This window comes from Sceloporus occidentalis, unplaced genomic scaffold (genome assembly GCF_023333645.1).
Source record: "Sceloporus occidentalis isolate IW3139 unplaced genomic scaffold, rSceOcc1.0.p SCAF_9, whole genome shotgun sequence".
NCBI classification, from domain to species: Eukaryota; Metazoa; Chordata; class Lepidosauria; order Squamata; family Phrynosomatidae; genus Sceloporus; species Sceloporus occidentalis.
The window spans coordinates 1,384,834-1,405,067 of record NW_028316989.1 but is presented as its reverse complement, the minus strand read 5'-3'; the positions used below and the strand labels follow the sequence as shown (position 1 = coordinate 1,405,067).

Sequence of the window (20,234 nt, the reverse complement as noted above, 5' to 3'; positions counted from 1 at the left end):
AGAAATGCTTGGTGCGCCTTTGTGTGTGTGCAACCACATCATCTGCACCAAGAGGAGGCCCACTTCCTTGCGCATTAAGGCAGAAGTACCAGGCTGTTCTGCAAATTGTAGTGTTCAGAGTGGATTTGGGTCTGTAAAATGACAACAACAATGCATGCAAAACTCTGCATCTTGGCAACATCCTGAAAGGCTGCTGAGGACTAAGGGAATCGCCAAAGGAACCGAAATTTGGAAGAGCAAGATATATATATATATATCTTAAAAGAAAGAAGTCCTTCTATGGGTTTCCGACGAAGGATCACACGCTGGTGAAGAGGAAGTTGGTGGCAAACCGACGAGACTTGCCTTTTCTTTCCCCAAGTGAGCAGAGAAGAATGTGTTTTAAAAAATCACCCGCTGCGCACAAACGGCGAGATTTGTGAACAAGAGCCGTAATTCGGACGTGGCCACAAAGACCTTCTTCTCGCAGGTGGAGCTGGGATGTCTCTCAAGCTGCCGCGGAGCTGGGACTTCAGCCTGAAGATGGACATGTCCAAAATAGGTACTGCCGTTATTACGTTTTATTTTATCCCGACCCCTTACCCCTTGACTCCCATAGAATCCTCTTGCAAAGAGAGGTTATATGGGGAGAAAGCTACCCAGGGAAATGCATGGGTGGGAAGAGATCTTGAACTCAGATCTTTCCTCTGGGCCTTGTCCAGCACTAAGCACTATCTGTCTGTGTGTCACCGCTTCCTTCCTTGCCACCTCCGCTCCTTCTTAATGCCCTGGGCATACCGTTTAAGTTTCATAATAACCTCTCCAAAATGAAACCCCTTCTTGGTGCCCTATGCAAACTTTCTCTACTGACCCAGAGACATTTGTCTACAGGGCTGTCGCCCCAGAGGAGTCATGCGTGCAAGATCTCCTGATCGCTTTTGGTGCTGAGTTTCCTTATTTGGGACACACTCAAACCCTGTGATTTCTGCTCATCTGCCACCAGATATGATAGTATTGCAGATTTGGAGGGTTTCTGCTTCCAATTCTTCTAACAGGGAGCTTTTTTATTATTCTTATTGCTCATTAATTTTGCAAATGAGCAACACAGCGGACATTCCCTGGCTCTGCATAGCTGCTAGTACAGTGGGCCCTTGGTATCTACTGGGGTTTGGTTCTAGGACCCTCTGGACCCCAAAATCCATGGATGCTCAAACCCTGTTATATACAATGCAGTATTATTACTATTATTACTACTGCTACTATAGTGGTATCCACTAGGGTTTGGTTCTAGGATTCCCGTGGGTAACAAATCCATGGATGCTCAAACCCTATTATTTACAATGTGGTATTATTGTTATTATTACTATTACTACTACTACAGTGGGCCCTTGGTATCCACTGGGGTTTGGTTCCAGGAACCTCTGTGGATACAAAAAACCATGGATGCTTAAACCCCATTATATACAATGGGGTATTATTACTATTATTAATAATGCTACTACTACAGTGGGCCCTTGGTATCCACTGTGGTTTGGTTCCTGGGCCCCATGGATAACAATATCCATAGATGCTCAAACCCCATTATATACAATGGGATATTATTACTATTCTACTACTACTACTACCCCAGTAGGCTCTTGGTGTCCACTGGGATTTGGTTCTAGGACCCTCAATGGATACCAAAATCCATGGATGCTCAAACCCTGTTATGTATAATAGGGTATTACTACTACTACTACTACTTCAGTGGGCCCTTAGTATCTGCTGGGGTTTGGTTCCAGGACCCTTCATGAATAACAAAATCTGTGGATGCTCAAGCCCTATTAAATACAGTGGCATGGTAAAATGGTGTCCTTTATATAAAATGGCAAAGTATTTTCAATCTGCTGATGCTTGAATCTGTGGATAAAGAATCCGTGGCCAAGGAGAACCAACAAAAGACCTGCAAAGGAAGGTTGGAAAGAGAAGTGGCAGAATGGGAATATATCCACAAACTGCAGTCTGTCAACCGTGGGTTGAACAGAAATAATGGTTTCTTGGCACATGGCTCACATTTCAACACTATCTAACCCTTCATCCCCATAAGGGCACCCTTGACCAGTTCATCACATCTCTATTTGGTTATCAATATCCATTCCTATGGTTATCTACTCTCCTTGGCTTTAGGCAACATCCTTCCTCCGGCCTTTGTCCTCCACTAACCATGGTTAAAACTTGAACTTGTCACTTCATTTCCAGGGCTGCAAAGTTTTGCATTTCAATTGTCCTTCTCACACACAGCCAGCTTCCACTCCCTGCATCTGAAGAAGTAGACACAAGTCTACAAAAGCTCATGCTATCGGCTTCTTTTCTCTCATTTAGTCCCAAAGGTGCTACAAGATCCCTTTGCAGATTGATTTTCCAAACTAACGGGGCTGTGTCTTTGATTTCTACCAGTCAAAATGAGTGGGGATTAGTTTTGGATTAAAAAAGAAAGCCTCCAGCAGTCAAGCCACTGTTGCTGGCTCTCATTATAATGAGTCTGTTTTCATCCAGAGAGGATGTTGCTTCAGAGGCTTCATAAACAAATCAACCACAGCTTTTAGGATTGGAAATAATACACGCTGCGTTCCCCTTTGAACAAAAGAGGGGCTGACAGTGAGGTTTCTCAACCATTCGGGTATTTATAATTTTTGGATATTAACGTATTATCACAATTTATTTTTCCCCAGGAGCTGCTTTGGCTCCAAAGCCGGCTAAAGTTGTTTGTCCCCACTTTCGGTATCGAAGTCTCAAAGCCCCTGGGGAGCCATTCTGGTTTCTTTTCTTGCTTGCAAAAGGATGCCGCCCCCACAGGAAAAAGGAAGTCCATTCGGCCAAATCTCTTGATCATTTCCTTTCTTTTAAAAATAAAAAAATGCGACTTGGGCCCAGCTGTCAGAAGATCTCCATTTTTCTTTCTCGACGCCTTCGTTTTTGCTTTGCTTTGGAGAAGCAATGGTGGATCTGTTTCTGCTTGCAAGGCGCTTGGGGACCAAGGGATCCCTCCTTTAAGTCTTTGCTGCATTGCTCCAGCTGTTCCTTTGCTTTGGCGAGAATCGTTTTTGCTCAAGTTGACTCCATTTCCCCCCTCCTTAGTTCGCTCTCAGAGCATGATGGCGGTCGAAGCGAAGGGCTCCGGCGGCACGTGGTTCTTTCCCTCCAAGACACTGGAGCGGCCCCTCAAAGCCGGATGGTTGAAGAAGCAGCGCTCCATCGTCAAAAACTGGCAGCAGCGGTACTTTGTCTTGAAAGGGCAACACCTGTATTACTTCAAGGATGAAGACGACCTCAAGCCACAGGTAACAGGAGAGGCACCATCCTCCCACTGTCCCCAGTTGGCAGCCCCAGTTAATCCTCCGCAATCCCACTTTCCCCACTGCTTTTGGATGCTCAAGTTTCTCTCTCCTCCTTGGGGTCAACCACATTGCATTATCCCTACCCCTTGTTTATACTCCTTTTTCTTCTTACACTGGAGGAGGGATCGGCAAAGTAAAGCCCTGGGGCCAAATGTGGCCCTCATCCTCTTATTGTCACCTTCTTCCCTACTGCAATTGGGCTGTGCTTTTTCTACAAACAATGACTGGATTCGTCTTTTGTATGGGTCTCCTAGATTAGAGTTGCCATATTGCCTGGATAGCCAGGTTTTACCTGGATTCTTGGCATGCAGACTGGTACCAGTTTGGATCATCGTTTGCCCCAGATTCCAAGCTTTCATTCATATACAGTTGGCCCTCTTTATCCATGGATTTTCTTATCCATGGATTCAAGCATTCACAACTTGAAAATATTCCCAAAAAAGTATAAATTCCAAAAAGCAACTGTCTTGTGCATTAGGCACAAGAGCAGTGAACTCTAAAAGCTTGGCAACCATGCCCTGAAAGGACAACTCATTGCAATTGACTTGAAGCCTCCGTGTTTCAGACTCCCCACCCTCCTTTTACATCCTGATTTGGTTCCTCTCTTCTGATTTCGCTTCTTCTTCTCATTAGTTTTCCCCACATCCACATGGCTCTGCCTTGGCCAGTTTCTTTCAACCACTCCTCCTCTCTTCTGTGACTTTGCCCACAAGGCTTCCTGTGGCTGCGACACATTTCTCCCCATAGTCCTTGCCCCACATATTTGGTTATGACGCCCATAGCTGAGAATGGCTGGTGCTGCAGCTTTAATGTGGGAAAGTGGTAAGCTACTTCTCTGAGGGTCCAAAGGATCTCATAGTACCTTCGAGACTAAATGAAAGAGAGGAGTTGGTAGTATGAGCTTTTGTAGACTCAAGTCTAGGAAAGCTCATGCAACCAACTTCTTTCTTTCAGTCTCAAAAGTGCTACAAATATCCCTTTGCAGACTGATTTTCCAGACCAACGCCGCTATATCTTTCAGTTTCACAAAGTGTTCTTCTCCAAGTGGGATGCTAACTTTGCAAAGTCTACCATAATGTGCCAACAATACACAGGACATCTGTCTTTTTGCCTGTCTGTCAGCCATTGCACACTCACTACCACAGTTGGTGCAAAATTCTATCTATCTATCTATCTATCTATCTATCTATCTATCTATCTATCATCTTTGATCACATACCTCTATAGTCAATGCAAAATGCTAAATTACTAAGTAGAGACAGTAAACAAAGATATTATTATTATTTTTTACCTGCCTCTCGCCATGGATTGATATAAAAATCCTCTGAGAATCTTGCCCCTTCTTCTGCCTGATCCAGCGTAGGATCGTTTCATGTGTTTATGCCGTCTTAAATGAATGAATGTTAAATGTTCAATTAAAAAACTTGAACATATGTTGGGAGCCATTGGCTGCTCTGTTTGGGATTATCCCATAGAATTCAAGCCATAATAATTTGTGTTTCAGTGGCAGTTTCACAGTTGTTGCTACTTTTTGCTCCCAGGGTCTAGTGCAACTTCATGGCAGCACCATCAAAGAAGTGGGAGCCACATTGGATGAAGTTGGAAAGTTTATCTTTGAAATCATCCCAGGTTTGTTGCAATTAGTGGCACGAAAAGATTAGAGGTCGGGTCTGGAACAATTTTGGCTACATCTGGCACTGAAAAACAGGTTCAGTTGGTATTGTGCAGCACAGAGGAGCCCTGTTCAGATGCAAAGAAATGGGAAATGCACAATGGCAATGCTAAGTGAACATCTGCATGTGTCATGTGCAGTGGCACCACATGCTCAGCCTCCAAAACTTTCAGCTGAAGACAGATGTTATGGAATGGCCAGCCACATGTGTAAGGAAGCTTACACATGTGCAAGCCCCTGACAACATGATGCCACCCATTATCTCTATTGAAGTGCATTTATCTGTTTGGAAATGGTGTGGGAGTCTCTTCTAGTGAGCTTCTGCCGTACTTCTCAAAGAGATAAAAGCTTGTTGGGGAAAACATATTACTTAGCAGAGAAAGTAATCAATACTTGGCATTTTCTCCTGCTCTTTGAATGTATCTTTTATTTTCCTTCTCTCTCCCTTCTTTTTGGCATCTCAGCAGACCAGAGTCGAACTGGGCAAGACTCCTGCGTCCTGATGGCCAGCTCCCAGACTGACATGGAGGAGTGGGTCAAATTCCTCCGCAGGGCAGTGGGATCTTCATTGGGAGGTAAAGAAGAATGTTGTTAACAACTTGTTATGTGACTTCAAGTTGAGTCAAACTTAGGTTGACCCTATGCAAAGGGATCTTTGGCACTTTTCAGACTAACTATACAAAAGAAGTTGAACATAAGCTTTCATAGACTTGGTCTCTTTCCTCAGATGCATGGAGTGAAGTGTTGCCCAGGAAGAATCTTTATAATCAGACTGTATGAATAGCCATAGAAATGCAAAACTGGCAGTTTTGGTTGACCTTATTATGTGGTTTTCTTGGTAAGATTTGTCCAGAGGTTTGTCATTGCTTTCCTCTAAGAGAATGTGACTAGCCCAAGTTCACCCAGGAAGTCTCTCAAATTCATCTCGGTGTATGTAGACAAGTCTATGGGTTCTGCAAACTGGGGTAACCTGAACATAAATTTTCCTGTTGATGTAAACATGCCCTCTATAATTCTACCATAGTACCCCAACCCCAAATTATTTCACCATTACTATTCTTCTTGCTCAAAAAGTCCATAAACAGCCTCCATTCTTTCCAAAAATCTTCTGTTGGTTATTCTTTAAGTGAGAGTGCATGCTTTTTTTGCAACTGGCAAACCCAAGGAATCATATTGGGAGAACTCACAATTATGTAAACCAGCCTGGAAGCACCCTGAGAACCTTAAAAATGAAAAGACATGGTTTGTAATGAGTTTAGTCCTGGCCAGGAGAGGCCATCGTAGTGCTTTACACAAGTAGGGAGCCCTGATGTGTTGCCACCGAGATGCACGTTCCTGATACTGGCAGGTGGCCCAGACTTCCCCAGACGCTTATATGAAGAGTCCATTGAGAAGGGGATCTACCAGTCACTCATTGTTGTGGGCCTTGAATGAATCGCAGGCGTGGGGCTTTCGGATTAAGAGCGATCAGGATTTTAACCACGGATGCTGTGGCACTTCAGCGGAGAGAACTTCAACCTCTGGTTTCCCTGCCACCGAACATGTTAACTTTTTGCAGAGAGCTGTATACATTAGAACCACGCAATCGGTTGCATCAAAACTCCTTTCAAGGCTGTGCCGTGATTTCGGGGCCCATAGCGAGGAGCAATCTCGGGTCACGCAGCCCAATTTCCCCCCCGGAACAGGCCTCTTTTATTCGCCGAGTGCCCAAAGAAATGAAGAAATGGCATGGAAAGGAGCAGCTCTTATTCTTTTTCCCAGTCGGCATTTGCTGCTTGAAAGGGAGCCGTAGATGTGAAGCAAGGAGCCTGGGAAAGGAGCCATTAATCTTGCACATTGACAGGTTTATGATGGCTCTCTAAAAGCAGCCCAGATTGCTCTCAGTAAAGTGGACTGTTGTGCGCAAGCCCTCCAGTCCCTCCCTGTTCCTCCTTTCCACTGGACCTGAAATAGAAAGGGCTGACCAGGCTTTTGAGGTTCTTGAATGAAAAGCATGTGCAAAAGGGATGCCACTTTGGAGAGAGGAAAGAGGCATAAAGGAGGCTCAGGAGGATCACTTTCCTGGTGTCCTTTTCAGAAGAAGTTGTTGGGTGAAAGTGGGTTTCTCTGCCCATCCTTTGACCTCCTGAGCTCCAGATGAAGGGTTGGGAGCTGTGTTACTGCTCTCCGCTTCTAGGGATGTTCTTTTGCTGGGAGTTCAGGAAGAGGAAACCTCTGCCCCGACGGACAGGTACCACCACTTTCTTATACATGTGTGAGAACTTGCATGTTTGGTGTGTGAAAGTTTTAGGACCGGTGTTGTCTTCTCTGGATCCCATCTAATCATCCCCCCGAGATTTTGCTGTGCAAAACCTCCTTAATCCTGAAGCTGCAGCAATGCAGGAAAAATGCAGCAAGACTCACTCTCTGCATGCGGGAGAAATCTACCGGCCAAGTCCTGAAAGTAAACTATAAATCATGGCCTTTTGCACTAATGCACTGAGATAAGCGGAAATCTGCTGGCATGCTTTCTGCTGTGGATGAAGAGACAGAGTTGTGGGATCCCAGGAGGCAGGTCCCTGGTTCAGATCTCGCCTCTAATCTGTAGACTGAAGCTCAGTTTAAATCAGGGCTGAGGAACTAATATTGGGCTACAGTCCTCCTCATGGGCTATGGTGCCTGTGGATGATAGGAGTTTCAGTCCAGTGACAATTGGAGGGCTACCCTTTACCTCTAATCCTGACTTGAACCAGATATTAGGAAGTTATTAATAGTAAATGGTATGCAAAGAGATCTTGTGGCACCTTTGAGACTAACTGTGCAAAAGCAGGTTTTGTGTGCACAGGAAAGAAAATGTGCAAAAGAAGACAATAAGCTGTGGACGAATCTCCAAAATAAATTTGGAAAGAACAACATTTAGTCTTTTCAATTTTCCCGTGAATAAAAAGCTGCCTTATTCATGGGATAATGCCAGAATAATGGCAGAGTTGCACAACGTCATTTGAAAACAGTCCCACTCTTGCGGAATATTCATGGGATATTTACAGGATTTAATTAGTCATAGGATGCAAGCGCTTGCCTCCCGTGTGATAAAGTCCTACAAACCTCTAGGTCCTCCAATGTAACTCTGCCAAATGTTGATCATTCTCCTCACACTGGAGAACATAGAGATTCCTAGAGGAGACACTTCTCTAATAATAGAGCAATTTTATGGTCAGCGTCTGCCAAATATTGGCCACAGAATTGCACTGGAGGACCTAGAGATTCCTAGAGAGGTGTTATCTCATTGGGACCCTGCAAACCTAACCCCAGCGAATGTGGAGGGCCCACTGTAGTTGTTTCCAAGCTGAAGTTTAAATATTACATTTCTAGGATATGACCATTTTGAGACCCTATCTTAGTTTTTCTCTCTTGTACGTCTTCTTTTTTTGGGTGCAGTGGTTTTTGGCCAACAGCTGGTAGAAACCATGATCTACGAGCAGAGATTTGGTCAGCATCCTGTTCCCATATTGGTTGAGAAATGTGCGGAGTTCATCAGGACGCATGGCCTTAAGGAAGAAGGGATCTTCCGGCTCCCCGGCCAAGACAACCTTGTGAAGCAGCTGCGGGACGCCTTTGACGACGGACAGAGGCCCTCCTTTGACCAGTAGGTGGCATCTTTCTCACGGTTATGGAAGGAGGCTCCGGCAAGTTCAGCACAGCAGCTGGGCAGTCGTTTTCTTCCTAGAGACTGTAATCCAAAAAATGGTCCCTTTTTCCCAAGTTACGTTTTAATCTGATGAAGAAGGGGGAAATGGATATGTAACTCTTATTCTCCATCTAACTCATTATGGATACTATGCACACCTAATGCATCCTTTCCTTTTGCAGAGATACTGATGTTCACACAGTGGCTTCTTTGCTCAAACTTTATCTCCGGGAACTTCCTGAACCAGTTGTGCCTTGTACACAATACGAAGACTTCCTTTTGTGCGGACAACTTCTATCGGCTGATGAGGCCAAGGTATTAGATAACCTATCCTTCTCTGACTGCTTATGGGCCCAATGAAATCCTCTATTGATGGCACACTTCCAACTTTCCCCCAAGATCTGTATTCATGGAGCGATGGATAAAGTGAGGAAGGGGCATGCCATTTTGGATTTTGTTTGAAAAATTTAGCACATAGATAGCACTATTCAACAGAGTGCATTAAAAGCATAAGCCAAGACACAATACGACTGTACGGCAAACCTTAAATATCCAATGGGGTTTGGTTCCAGGACCTCCGTGGATATCAAAATCCATATTGCCCTATAGTTCCCTTATAGTAAGATGGGTCCCTGATTTAAATGGCAAAATCAAGGTTTGCTTTTGGGAATTTGTATATTTTTGGAATGTTTTCAAGATGTGGATGCTTGAATCCATGGATAAAGAATCCATGGCTACAGAAGGACAACTGTATTTCCCATTTCAATGAATGGTTGTGAAAGCTCCAAAAGACACCAAAGAAAGCCAATAGGAAGAAAATAAGCTCATTTGAGATGTGATGCTGGAGGAGAGTTCTGCAGATAGCTTGGAGTGCCAAAAAGACAAATAAATAGGTCTAAGTGCGAATCAAGCTGTCAGAGTGACTAAACTGTGACTGTTATACTTTGGCCATATCACGAGAAGACAGGACTCCCTAGAAAAGAGAATGATTCTTGGTAAGGTAGAAGACAGTAAGGGAAAAGGAGGACCACATTCCAGATGGACTTGGAACGACAGCTATAAAGAGATTAGTCAAAGAAATTAGACAAGTGTCAGGAGATATCACTAAAATGCCAGGAGGAAATGCCAAAATACAACGCTGATGATATTTTATTCTGGCACACATGTTTAATGACCGTTGAAAATCCATCTTGATATTCTTCTAGGGCCATGAACAGTTGGCGAAGCAGCTGGCGCTCTTACCCCAAGACAATTACAACCTTCTCAGCTATATCTGCAGGTAGGTTCTTCACTGATGCCTCCTCCATAGCTGGCCATTTTAAATTTGGGAACTCTGTATGGCAACAATTCAGTTGCAATTCTCACTTGTGTTTCTTGCATCCTGTTTCCCCATCAAGCACCTAAATCAAGGTTGGGGTTTTCTGGCACCCAGGAATGGCATTATGCATTAAGTGCCAGCCACAATTGCTCACAGCTGGTCCTTCAAACACAAAGATAGACAAAGAAAATGTATTTTCCTATTTGGAAACTAAGACAGGAATCTTAGCTAAGGGTCTCTTTCCAGATCACAGTGAAATGAAAGGATTATTCTATCTGACATATCTAGGGAGATGGAACTCCTTTAGACTTGTAGTTTCAAAACATTTTACAGTACTTTTCCAGACTTTGCACAGGTCAATATTAGGAGGTTGTGTGTTGTGTGTGTTTTAAATATATATCCTATCAGTTTGTAAGAGTAGTTTTTCCTTCTTTTTTGCCCTTGCTTTCTGGCAGGTTCCTGAATGAAATCCAGCTGTGTTCAACAACCAACAAGATGAGCGTGGAGAACCTGGCGACCGTGTTTGGCGTCAACCTCATCAGGCCCAAGATGGAGGATCCTGTGACCATCATGAAAGGTGCCATGGCTTTCTTCAAGCAGGCTTTTCAGAGCTTGTGGTTGCTTAAAGGGGTGCTATATTTTGTAGCAAAGTGTGCACAACCTGTTTGCATTAAAGAGAACTTCTGCTGCATTCTCTGCAACTGCGCAAGAGATCCCTTGGAAGGAGAGTTATGATTTGCATGTTCCTGCATTCTGTTACAGTCTATCCCGTTCCCATAACAATATAGATATGCTTAATAACCTAAGGCTTTAATATCACTTTAATATTAATATCAGAGGAATTGAATTGATATCCACATGTTGAAATACAAATCAGCTAGTCTTAAAGTTGCTGCTTGATTTCTCCCTCTCCTCTTCGCTTTAATGTGGACTTGTGTTGTTGTCCTTTTTTGTAGGTACCCCACAGATCCAGAAAGTGATGACAGCCATGATCAGTGAGCATGAAAAGCTCTTTCCCCCTTCCAAAGACACGGCGCCTTCCCCACCTCCCCAGAAGAACGATTCCAAGAAATCTCCGGTGCCACGTAACACGGTCGGCTGGGATGCTGTGCAAACGCCACTCACATCCAGGAGTGAGATTCGGACCCTTTGGGAAGCGGTGAGTGTCCCTTAGGGATGCAACTCTTGGCTCATTTTTCATTCCTGCATTCAATAACCTCATCCATTTTCTCTCCACTCGGTGAGAATGCAAGGGCTTCTTTACAGTTTTTGAGCACTATTCATACTTTAGGAGGCCTTTATGGAAAAATTATTTGGCCTTTTCTGGCACAGAAAACATATTTTGGGCCAGAAAATGGGTTGCTATTAAGTGCCTTCAAGTCGTTTCCAACTTAGGACCACCCCTGAGGCGAACGTATCACAGGGTTTTCTTGGCAAGATTTGTTCCAAAGGGGGTTTGACTTTGTCTTCCTTTGAGGCTGAGAGAGTGTAACTTACTCAAGTTGAGTTTCTATGGCTAATCGGGAATTTGAGCCCTGGTCTCTAGAGTTGTAGTCCAATGCTCAAACCACTACACCTGTTGTCTTGCTCAGAAAATGGGGATTTGGGGTGAAATATGTCAATTCCTGTGAAAATATATTGGGTTTAAATATATTGATTCCTGTGAAAATATATTGGCTGGCACACTGTTGTTGTTTTATGGAAGTGTAAGCTTCCGTACACAAAGAGCCATTGTGGTGTAGGAGTTTGAGCTATCTATGCTACCTAGGTCCCATACTGGAATGAATAAAGACAAGAGGTAAATGAAATACTCAATACAGTTTCCAATTTTGCTTTCAGAAAGACGATCTAGAATCTTCCAGCTCCAAACCGGCTGACAGGAGAGATCCATTGGCAGAAGATAATGGGGAACTCCGACCCAAAGAGGCAATGGACTCCTGGAACAGCCAGACTCGGAAAAGGACTCAGACCCTTCCCAACCGGAAATGTTTTGGGGACGTTTCGTCCAACCGAGGGGACCAAAGCATAGCCAGAAACGACATTTTTAACAGCAGCTTTTGGACATCGACATCTTCCCTGGTCCAGTCCGGTCCTATTTCCTCCGGAGGTGGACACAAGAGGACATTGTCACAAGGGCTTTCCAAGTTCTTGCATTTCCCTCAAGCGTCAAATGCCACCTGTTCTGTGCAGGAAAGCAAGAAACAGACTCAAGAGGGAGAGGGTCCATTGCCTCAAGGAAGCGCGGAACCAGGAGATGATTTTCAGCCGAGCGAAACGGTCAGTCCTGGGCAAAATGGTCCCACGGATCCAGATCCTGACCCTGAAGACAAGGGTTGCCACCCAGAAGACCCTGAGTTACTCAGGAAGATGATTGTAGAGCTGAAAGAGGAGATGGAGGCACAGAGAAAAGACTATGAGGAGCAAATTAGGAGGTATCTGGTTCTCTTTGTCTTTCAAACTTGACATCCTTGCAACTCCCTGTTCCAAATTTGCATCAGAAACAATCCTAATTCCAACTAAATGTGACTTCAGGTTGACCTTATGGCAACTCTCTTCAAGAGTTTCCTTGACAAGATTTACTCAGCAGGGCTTAGAGTCCCAGTCCTAAATTCAAACCGTTACAATACCCTGGCTCCAACAAAAAGGGCCATCCTTTCTTAGGGTTTTGTAAACAAGGTTTACAAAGGGGCTGAGAGTATGTGATGTGCCCAGTGTCACCCAATGGGTTTCCATGGCAGAGATTTGAACCCTGGTCTCCATCCTAGTCCAACACCCAAACCACTAAATCATACTATCTCTCTCCCAATAAATTTTGTGAATGTTTGCTTACTACATTTGAACTCTGGAGTTCTTGTAGTTTGGAACCGATATACATAGGCTGAAAGTCCCAGTTTAAGGTTACCCAAAGCCCTCTTGCTGCCTCCTGTTGAGCTAAGTAGGTTTCCACATTGAAGTCAATTTGGTGGCAATCAGTGTTAGTGCCAACTGGGCATCTGGGATGGAGAGAGCGCTCCACAATTGTAAGGGAGGGATAATGGATTTTATTCTATATTGTATTTTTGCCTATGCTGTAAGCCACCTCGATTGAACCGGAGAGGCGGGATATAAATTATTATTATTATTATTATTATTATTATTAGATGCACCTCATTTCATTAGAGTGGACTATTGATGCCTTTTTCTGTTTCTTTTGCAGCCTTGAAAAGGAAAACTACGAAGTCTGGGCGAAAGTGGTGAAGCTCAAAGAAGAGACTGAGAAAGAAAGGAGTAAATCTGCAGGGTTGGAGCGGATGCTTCAGGAGATCAGGTCTTCCAGGGATGACATGGAGAAGAAAAACAAGCTTCTAGAGGACTCCTTGAAGTCCATGATCCAGTCCGCGAAAAAAAACTGAAGAGAAGGATTGCCTCTCTGGGTCTAAACTAGCCGTTTCCCATTTGGGGAAATGTTGGCATGCCATTGCATGGTGGCTGCTCTTCCTTTGCAGAATTATCACACTGGGACACATGGTTGGTAAGGATGTAAATGATATTCTTTTCCTGGTCGAAAAGTGGGTTTCCTGAGACTGGGAAACCTAGATGGGAAGAATACGACATTGGTAAGAATTTTAGCCATGTGGTTTTGACATGTAAAATTGCTATTTCTGTGTCATGTTTTAATTGTGCAGTCAAGCAAGGACAAAGGTAGCAAAACCTAAGGAGCACCCAATAAAATCCAACCAGAAGAAAGTGGATATACATCTCAAGGTGCTCAATTGATGGACATTTTGTTGTGAACAAAAAAAGCCCAGTGGCCTGTAATGCTCTCAAGGCTTTTTTTTAAACAGAGCTATTTCCAATGTAACTTCAGAAATGTCTAAAGCTCCAAAAATTCTGAATTTGGCAGAAACTGTGTTTGAACAAAAAAACCAACTACAAAATATATTTGCAAACAAAACATTTTCTTGTGGAAAAATGTTCGCAAAAAGGTCTGCAAGTTTTGAAAAATCACTTGAGAGGGGTGCCATGCGCCAAATCCATTTAACCCGCGTCTGTTTGACACTGATTTTCCGTGTCTTTTTGGATAAATTGATTCCGCGCGAGTGTGAACCAGACATGGATCGGAATCGATTTAAATTGAATGGCTAGAGCGGGTCCATTTTGAATCGATTCGTTTGTCGATGTGAACCACAAGTGGGTTGTTTTGTTTTATTTTGCAGCAAGAAAATGCGATCAGGGCAAATGTGGTGTGAACCACGCTCCGATGTCGAATCGATCCAACAATTCGGATCATAAACTGCTTTATTTGTAAGTGGGAATGAGGCCCTAGATCCTTTTCACATGTATTGCTTTCAAGCCAAGTGTCACCCATTCAACTTTGTGCATTTCAATTTCCTTGCCCAGATGTGGAAAGTCCCACAAGTATGTTCTGTTTCCATGTTTGAAATGTTTTCCTGGAAAGAACAGTAGCACATTTTTTAAATGATGGGAGTCAGCCTGGATGAGTTGCCAAAGGATCTGAGGCCAGGCCACGTTGGTGTCCATATTTTCGCCTAAACTAGAAATCTCCTCATTTCCTTTGTAGATAGACTTGCGTCAAATCGTTCTGGTTTCTAACCCGCCTCCTTGAATGGTTTTCTGTGCTCCTCATTTAAAAGTCTGCAGGGCTGGTGAGAAGGCGAGGCGCAAAGGGAGCTTTGCTTTGCAGCCTGAAGGTCAAGTCAGCATGGAAATGGAGCTGCTAATGGTTATATTTAGAGAGAGGCCATCGCTTTGGGGCAATGACCTCCCTCAAACATGCACCACAACATCTGGCGAGATGAAAACATGCCCTCCGAGCATGATGTATTGTGTGCGCCTTGTGCCTCTTTTCCCAGTGAACGCTCACAGCTGCTGTGGCTATAGGCCAGATCTCTGTCTTCGTAGCATAGTTCTTCAAAGTTACTGTCCAAAAGTCTTGGAGTGTCACTTTTATACATATAGTTTTCGAACTATTATTGTGCTTTATTTATATAGCGTTGTAGATTTACACAGCGCTTTACATACAGACAATAAAATGGATAAAGAAAACCTGCCCATGGAGTACAATCTAAGAAATAATAGCGTAATCCATATACATAATAATAACAAAACTCTTAGGCTTCAAGTCCCAAACCAGGCCTCAATCTACTAACTCCTAGGTTTCAAACGCCAAACCAGGCCTCAGTCTACTAACTCCTAGGTTTCAAACGCCAAACCAGGCCTCAGTCTACTAACTCCTAGGCTTCAAGTCCCAAGCCAGGCCTCAGTCTACTAACTCCTAGGCTTCAAGTCCCAAACCAGGCCTCAATCTACTAACTCCTAGGCTTCAAACGCCAAACCAGGCCTCAGTCTACTAACTCCTAGGCTTCAAGTCCCAAACCAGGCCTCAGTCTACTAACTCCTAGGCTTCAAGTCCCAAACCAGGCCTCAATCTACTAACTCCTAGGCTTCAAACGCCAAACCAGGCCTCAGTCTACTAACTCCTAGGCTTCAAATGCCAAACCAGGCCTCAGTCTACTAACTCCTAGGCTTCAAGTCCCAAACCAGGCCTCAGTCTACTAACTCCTAGGCTTCAAACGCCAAACCAGGCCTCAGTCTACTAACTCCTAGGTTTCAAACGCCAAACCAGGCCTCAGTCTACTAACTCCTAGGCTTCAAGTCCCAAACCAGGCCTCAGTCTACTAACTCCTAGGCTTCAAGTCCCAAACCAGGCCTCAATCTACTAACTCCTAGGCTTCAAACGCCAAACCAGGCCTCAGTCTACTAACTCCTAGGCTTCAAGTCCCAAACCAGGCCTCAGTCTACTAACTCCTAGGCTTCAAGTCCCAAACCAGGCCTCAATCTACTAACTCCTAGGCTTCAAACGCCAAACCAGGCCTCAGTCTACTAACTCCTAGGCTTCAAATGCCAAACCAGGCCTCAGTCTACTAACTCCTAGGCTTCAAGTCCCAAACCAGGCCTCAATCTACTAACTCCTAGGTTTCAAACGCTAAACCAGGCCTCAATCTATTAACTCCTAGGTTTCAAACAGCAAACCAGGCCTCACAGTAAAAACTCCTAGGCCTCAAGTCCCAAACCAGGCCTCACTCTATAAACTCCTAGGCTTCAAATGCCAAACCAGGCCTCACAGTACAAACTCCTAGGCTTCAAACGCCAAACCTTTCATGCACAAATTAATTCAGAGAAGGCTTGCCATTGCCTTGCCCTGAGGCTGAAAGAGTATGACTTTCCCCAGAGTGCTACTATGGCTGGATGTGGACTTGAACCCTCCAGGGTCCGAATCCAAAACTCCAACCACAATGGCTCATTCTTTTACTATGTCCCCACATTGTGTGCCTTCAGGTTTTTTGATTTATGGCAACCCTAAGGCAAACCTATCCTGGGCTTTTCTCGGCAAGATTTGGTCACAGGAGGTTTGCCATTGCCTTCCATTGAGGCTGAGAGAGTGTGACTTCTTGCCAGAATCGACCCATGGTCCCCCGAGTCGTAAAATTTAAACAACTATGTTAATAAATTATTATTGTGTTTGGACAAAGTGGATGGATTTGCTTGGAAAAACTGTGTGGAAGCAGTGGAGGACTGTGACCTCCATGTCAGTGGAGCAGTGAATCCATTCCATGTTTTAATTCGAATGTCAAGGAAACATCCAAGGTGCTGAACCTATTTTGGATGCCAAGCAATTTGGACGTCTCATTTTAAAATTTGGCCCAGAACCTGGCATGGATTCAATACCAAGGTTTCTATGCTGAAAATCTTCACTTGGAGGTTGAGATTATATATGTGCCCATGGCTCCACTTATTAAAGGTTCAGTGTCGTCCCAGCAAAATAATGCTGCCACATTGCAGTAATAATAATAATAATAATAATAATAATAATAGCCCGCCTCTCCAATGAGATCGAGGTGGCTTACAACAATGTTAAACACTTTAAAATACAATAAAATACAGTGCCCCATAAACCCACCCATTTGGCTTTTTGAAGACATTGGAAAGGTTGCAATGGAAGGTGGGGAAATTAACAGCGCTTGTTCTCAGGACGTGGTGCCAGATCCGTCCTCACGTGTGTCCCAATTTCTTTAATAAGACAAAGCCCTTGCCACCTCTCCTCCTCGTTCCAGCTGTTCTTCGGCCTGAGAAAGCAGCCGGGCCGAAAATAGCATCTTTGGATGCAGCAATGGCAAGGCAAGCGGAGGCCACCCGAGCCGCCTGTGCCCTCGTGCCCAGTTCCTGTTATCAAGACAATGGTGTCAAAAGGGCCTAGCTGGCGCACCGTCCTTTTACACGCGATAAGTCAGATTTTCACAAGCCCCACCAGCTGTAACAGATGATAGTCCTGTACGCAAAGTGGCACCTTCCCCAAGCCTCAGCCCACCAAGGAAACTGGGCCAGTTGTTTCTGCATGCATGAGGTTTGATTTTCCTAACCTGTGCAATGGTTTGAATTGTCTCCCTGCAAGGAAGAAAAAGGCAGTCTCCCCAAACATGGAAAAATAGCCCTTTGGGGAAAAGCCCTTCGGGTGAAACCTTTCTCCCTGGTATGTATTTCAAGGCTTCTGCAAGATAGAGAAGATAGAGCAAGCTTAGCAGAGGCATTAAAAAGAAACCTAGTTCCTGGATTGCAGATAGGGCAAAAGCAAAAGTGCCCGAATTGCGCGTCTGTCACTTTGCCAGCTTTGCTAGGTAGTTATGAATCATCAGTCCTTTGCTGGATATGGATGTAATGCAACTATGCAAAGAAATAAGTCCCTAACAGGATTCTGGCCAGTATCTATGAATATCTAAAGGGCTGATGTGTAGACAATTAAACAACTTTGTTTTCTGTTGCACCAAAGAACAAGACCAGAATCAACCGATATGTAAGAAGAGGTTTTGGAATAATGTTATGAAGGCTCTCCTGATGGAAAGAGTGGACTTTCCTTTTTGGAGATCTTTAAGCAGGGGTTGGATGGTCATCTCTCCAAAATGCTTTAGCTGGGCAAGGGGTCAGACTACATGACTTTTAGCATCTCTCTCAATCCTCCAGTTCTGTTTGTACCTTCTTCCAAAAGGAGGCCTGTTTCCTGCATCCTTCCAGAACAGCGTCCTGGCTGGAAATGACCAGATAAGGCTGAGTATTAGGCTCCGCTTGTGATCCGCTACAACCAAGTGCTGCCGTTGCTCTGAGGTCAGCAACACCCTCGGGTACATTCGGAAACGAAGGTTTGGAAACTTGGGGAGGGTGCAGTGAGGGGTGGGTTGCCAGCCACCTTGGACTGGAGTCAAGAATGTTGAACCCAATTGTATGTGTTGGGGGAAACACAACAACTAACCATGGAGAGCCTGGGAGTGTGAATTCATGTAGCGCACGTCTTCCCTTGCTTCCAAGGCTAAAGAGGAAGACCTCAGGAGCTGAATTAAATGGGCCAGACGTTTGCAATGGAATAAGACGCCAGAGTGGTTCACACCAGCCTTTCTCCATTTAACTGCACTCTGGGTGTGTTGGACTGCAGTTCCCATCATCCCGGACTGTGCCATTGAAGGTGATGGTGAGACAGTGATATAGCTATGTGGGAGAAGAGACCCTTGACCCTATAAAGAAGAATTCTTCTCCCTAAATGAAATGGTTCTTCAGGATTTCCAGCATTGTATTAAGCGAGGTGTAGTGGTTTGAGTGTTGGACTACAGCTCTGGAGACCAGGGTTCGAATCCTCGCTCAGCCACAAAAACTCATTAGGTGATCTTGGGCAAGTCACATACTATGTGCCTTCAGGTTGCCCATCCACTTATGGTGACCCTGTGGATTCTATAGGGTTTTCCTAGGTAAGGAATTCTCTGAGTTGGTTTTGCCAGTTCCTTCTTCCATCCAAGTACTAGGACCAGGGCTGACCCAGCTTACTTTCCACGATCAGATGGGATCTGGTGATGGACCAGCCCTCTTTGGCAGAGAAGGCTAAAGACCTTGTAAAACCACAAATCCCAGGATTTCATAGTTATAGTACTTAAAGTAATGTCAAATTGCATAGATGCACACTGTGAGCTGGCTTAGGATAATGGGAATAGTAGTATGAAAGTGTCAAAAGGGGTAGAGTTGGCAATGTAGATTTGCAATTACTGTATTGATAGTGCATCTAAAATTTAGGCAATGCCATAGGAGGCTTTTTGCTCTGGACTGCCTTATTTTAATGTGCGTGTTGCAATTCCCACTTGAAGCTTTGCCTTGGCTCTAGCCACTGCTGGTGGTGACAGCTCAGGAAATGGATCCCACAATAAATCCTTGCAAGTCCTGATTTGAAAATGCTCTAATCTCTGCCAAGATAAGGAGTTGCCACAGCAAAGGACAACATCAACCTGGGAGCGATGGATGCTGGGAATGTTCGGTGGTTGGTTGCAAATGGGCTACTGTGCTTAAGGGATTAAGGGAGATGACCCCACACTTAAACCTCCCCGTTTTGCTCCCCGGAGAGCCTTTCAACACCCTCCTTGCCTTCCCAGCCCTGCTTAACCTCATCTGCACAGAGGGCACTGACATTTGGGCTGGAAACGGCAATGGAAAGAAGATATCGAAGATCTGGGGGTAGCCAAATCAAAACAGCACCTCTTCTCCCCAACCTTTTTGCCCTATAATTAATCCTGGGCAAACGGACGGATTGGTTGAGTGGTTGAAATGATATCTGGCCTCTTTCTCAACATGGGACCCAGACTGGCTGAGAGCAAAGCTTAAAAGAAAAGAAAAAACCCGAGAATAATATAGTCAGTCCTCCATAGTCACGGATTCCGCATCCATGGATTTTCCAGTATCCGAGGCAATGTTTTTTTTATTTATTTATGGGATTTATATCCTGCCTTTCTCCCAAAATGTTATTCAGTGCGGCTTCCAGTGTCCTCTGCATAACATTTTTGGGAGGAATGCAAAATGGACCATGCAATTGCATTCATGTTCTGCTGTTGGGTTTCTCAGATGATTGAGCAGAATGTTATTTATTTATTATTATTATTACCCCGCTTCTTTGCGCATTGCAATTAAGGCAGCTTATAACATTAAAATATACGTTCCAATCTTGATCTAGATAGTCCTTTGGTCTGCTGTACCATAATTCTTTTTATGATCTCAGTATTGAATTGGCCGATCCATCCTTATTTGCGACAATTTAATATTTGTAAACCGCTCTTGGGGTATTTGTCAGTTGCATAAATCATTCAAACCAACACACCTGGGACTTTATCGCTGGCTACAAAAGTGGAATGT

General features: G+C 44.3%; 2 protein-coding genes across 4 annotated transcripts in view; both read left to right on the top strand.

Moving 5' to 3' along the window:
- Positions 1–230: 230 nt before the first annotated feature.
- ARHGAP25 (Rho GTPase activating protein 25) lies at positions 231–13,507 on the top strand. The gene is made up of 11 exons (XM_089537711.1): positions 231–541; positions 3,097–3,299; positions 4,898–4,985; positions 5,493–5,603; positions 8,446–8,653; positions 8,878–9,010; positions 9,901–9,974; positions 10,469–10,590; positions 10,970–11,172; positions 11,853–12,445; positions 13,210–13,507. The coding sequence occupies exons 1-11, from the start codon at positions 481–483 to the stop codon at positions 13,403–13,405; spliced, it is 1,992 nt and encodes a 663-aa protein (XP_089393837.1). The 5' UTR covers positions 231–480; the 3' UTR covers positions 13,406–13,507.
- Positions 13,508–13,583: 76 nt separating this feature from the next.
- The window catches only part of LOC149306673 (gastrokine-1-like), a 33,219-nt gene continuing 26,568 nt past the window's right edge, over positions 13,584–20,234 (top strand). For all 3 annotated transcript variants that reach the window (XR_016282293.1, XM_089537715.1, XM_089537716.1), the window contains exon 1: positions 13,584–14,704. The gene's annotated coding sequence lies outside the window, so the exon portion shown is untranslated. The remainder of the gene's footprint in view (positions 14,705–20,234) is intronic.

Excerpts from the sequence above, each read along its gene's own strand:
- ARHGAP25 (XM_089537711.1), top strand. The coding sequence starts at position 481 with ATGTCTCTCAAGCTGCCGCGGAGCTGGGACTTCAGCCTGAAGATGGAC. Across the intron at positions 9,011-9,900 it reads TATCGGCTGATGAGGCCAAG|GGCCATGAACAGTTGGCGAA; the intron begins GTATTAGATAAC and ends ATATTCTTCTAG. Across the intron at positions 12,446-13,209 it reads TATGAGGAGCAAATTAGGAG|CCTTGAAAAGGAAAACTACG; the intron begins GTATCTGGTTCT and ends TTTCTTTTGCAG.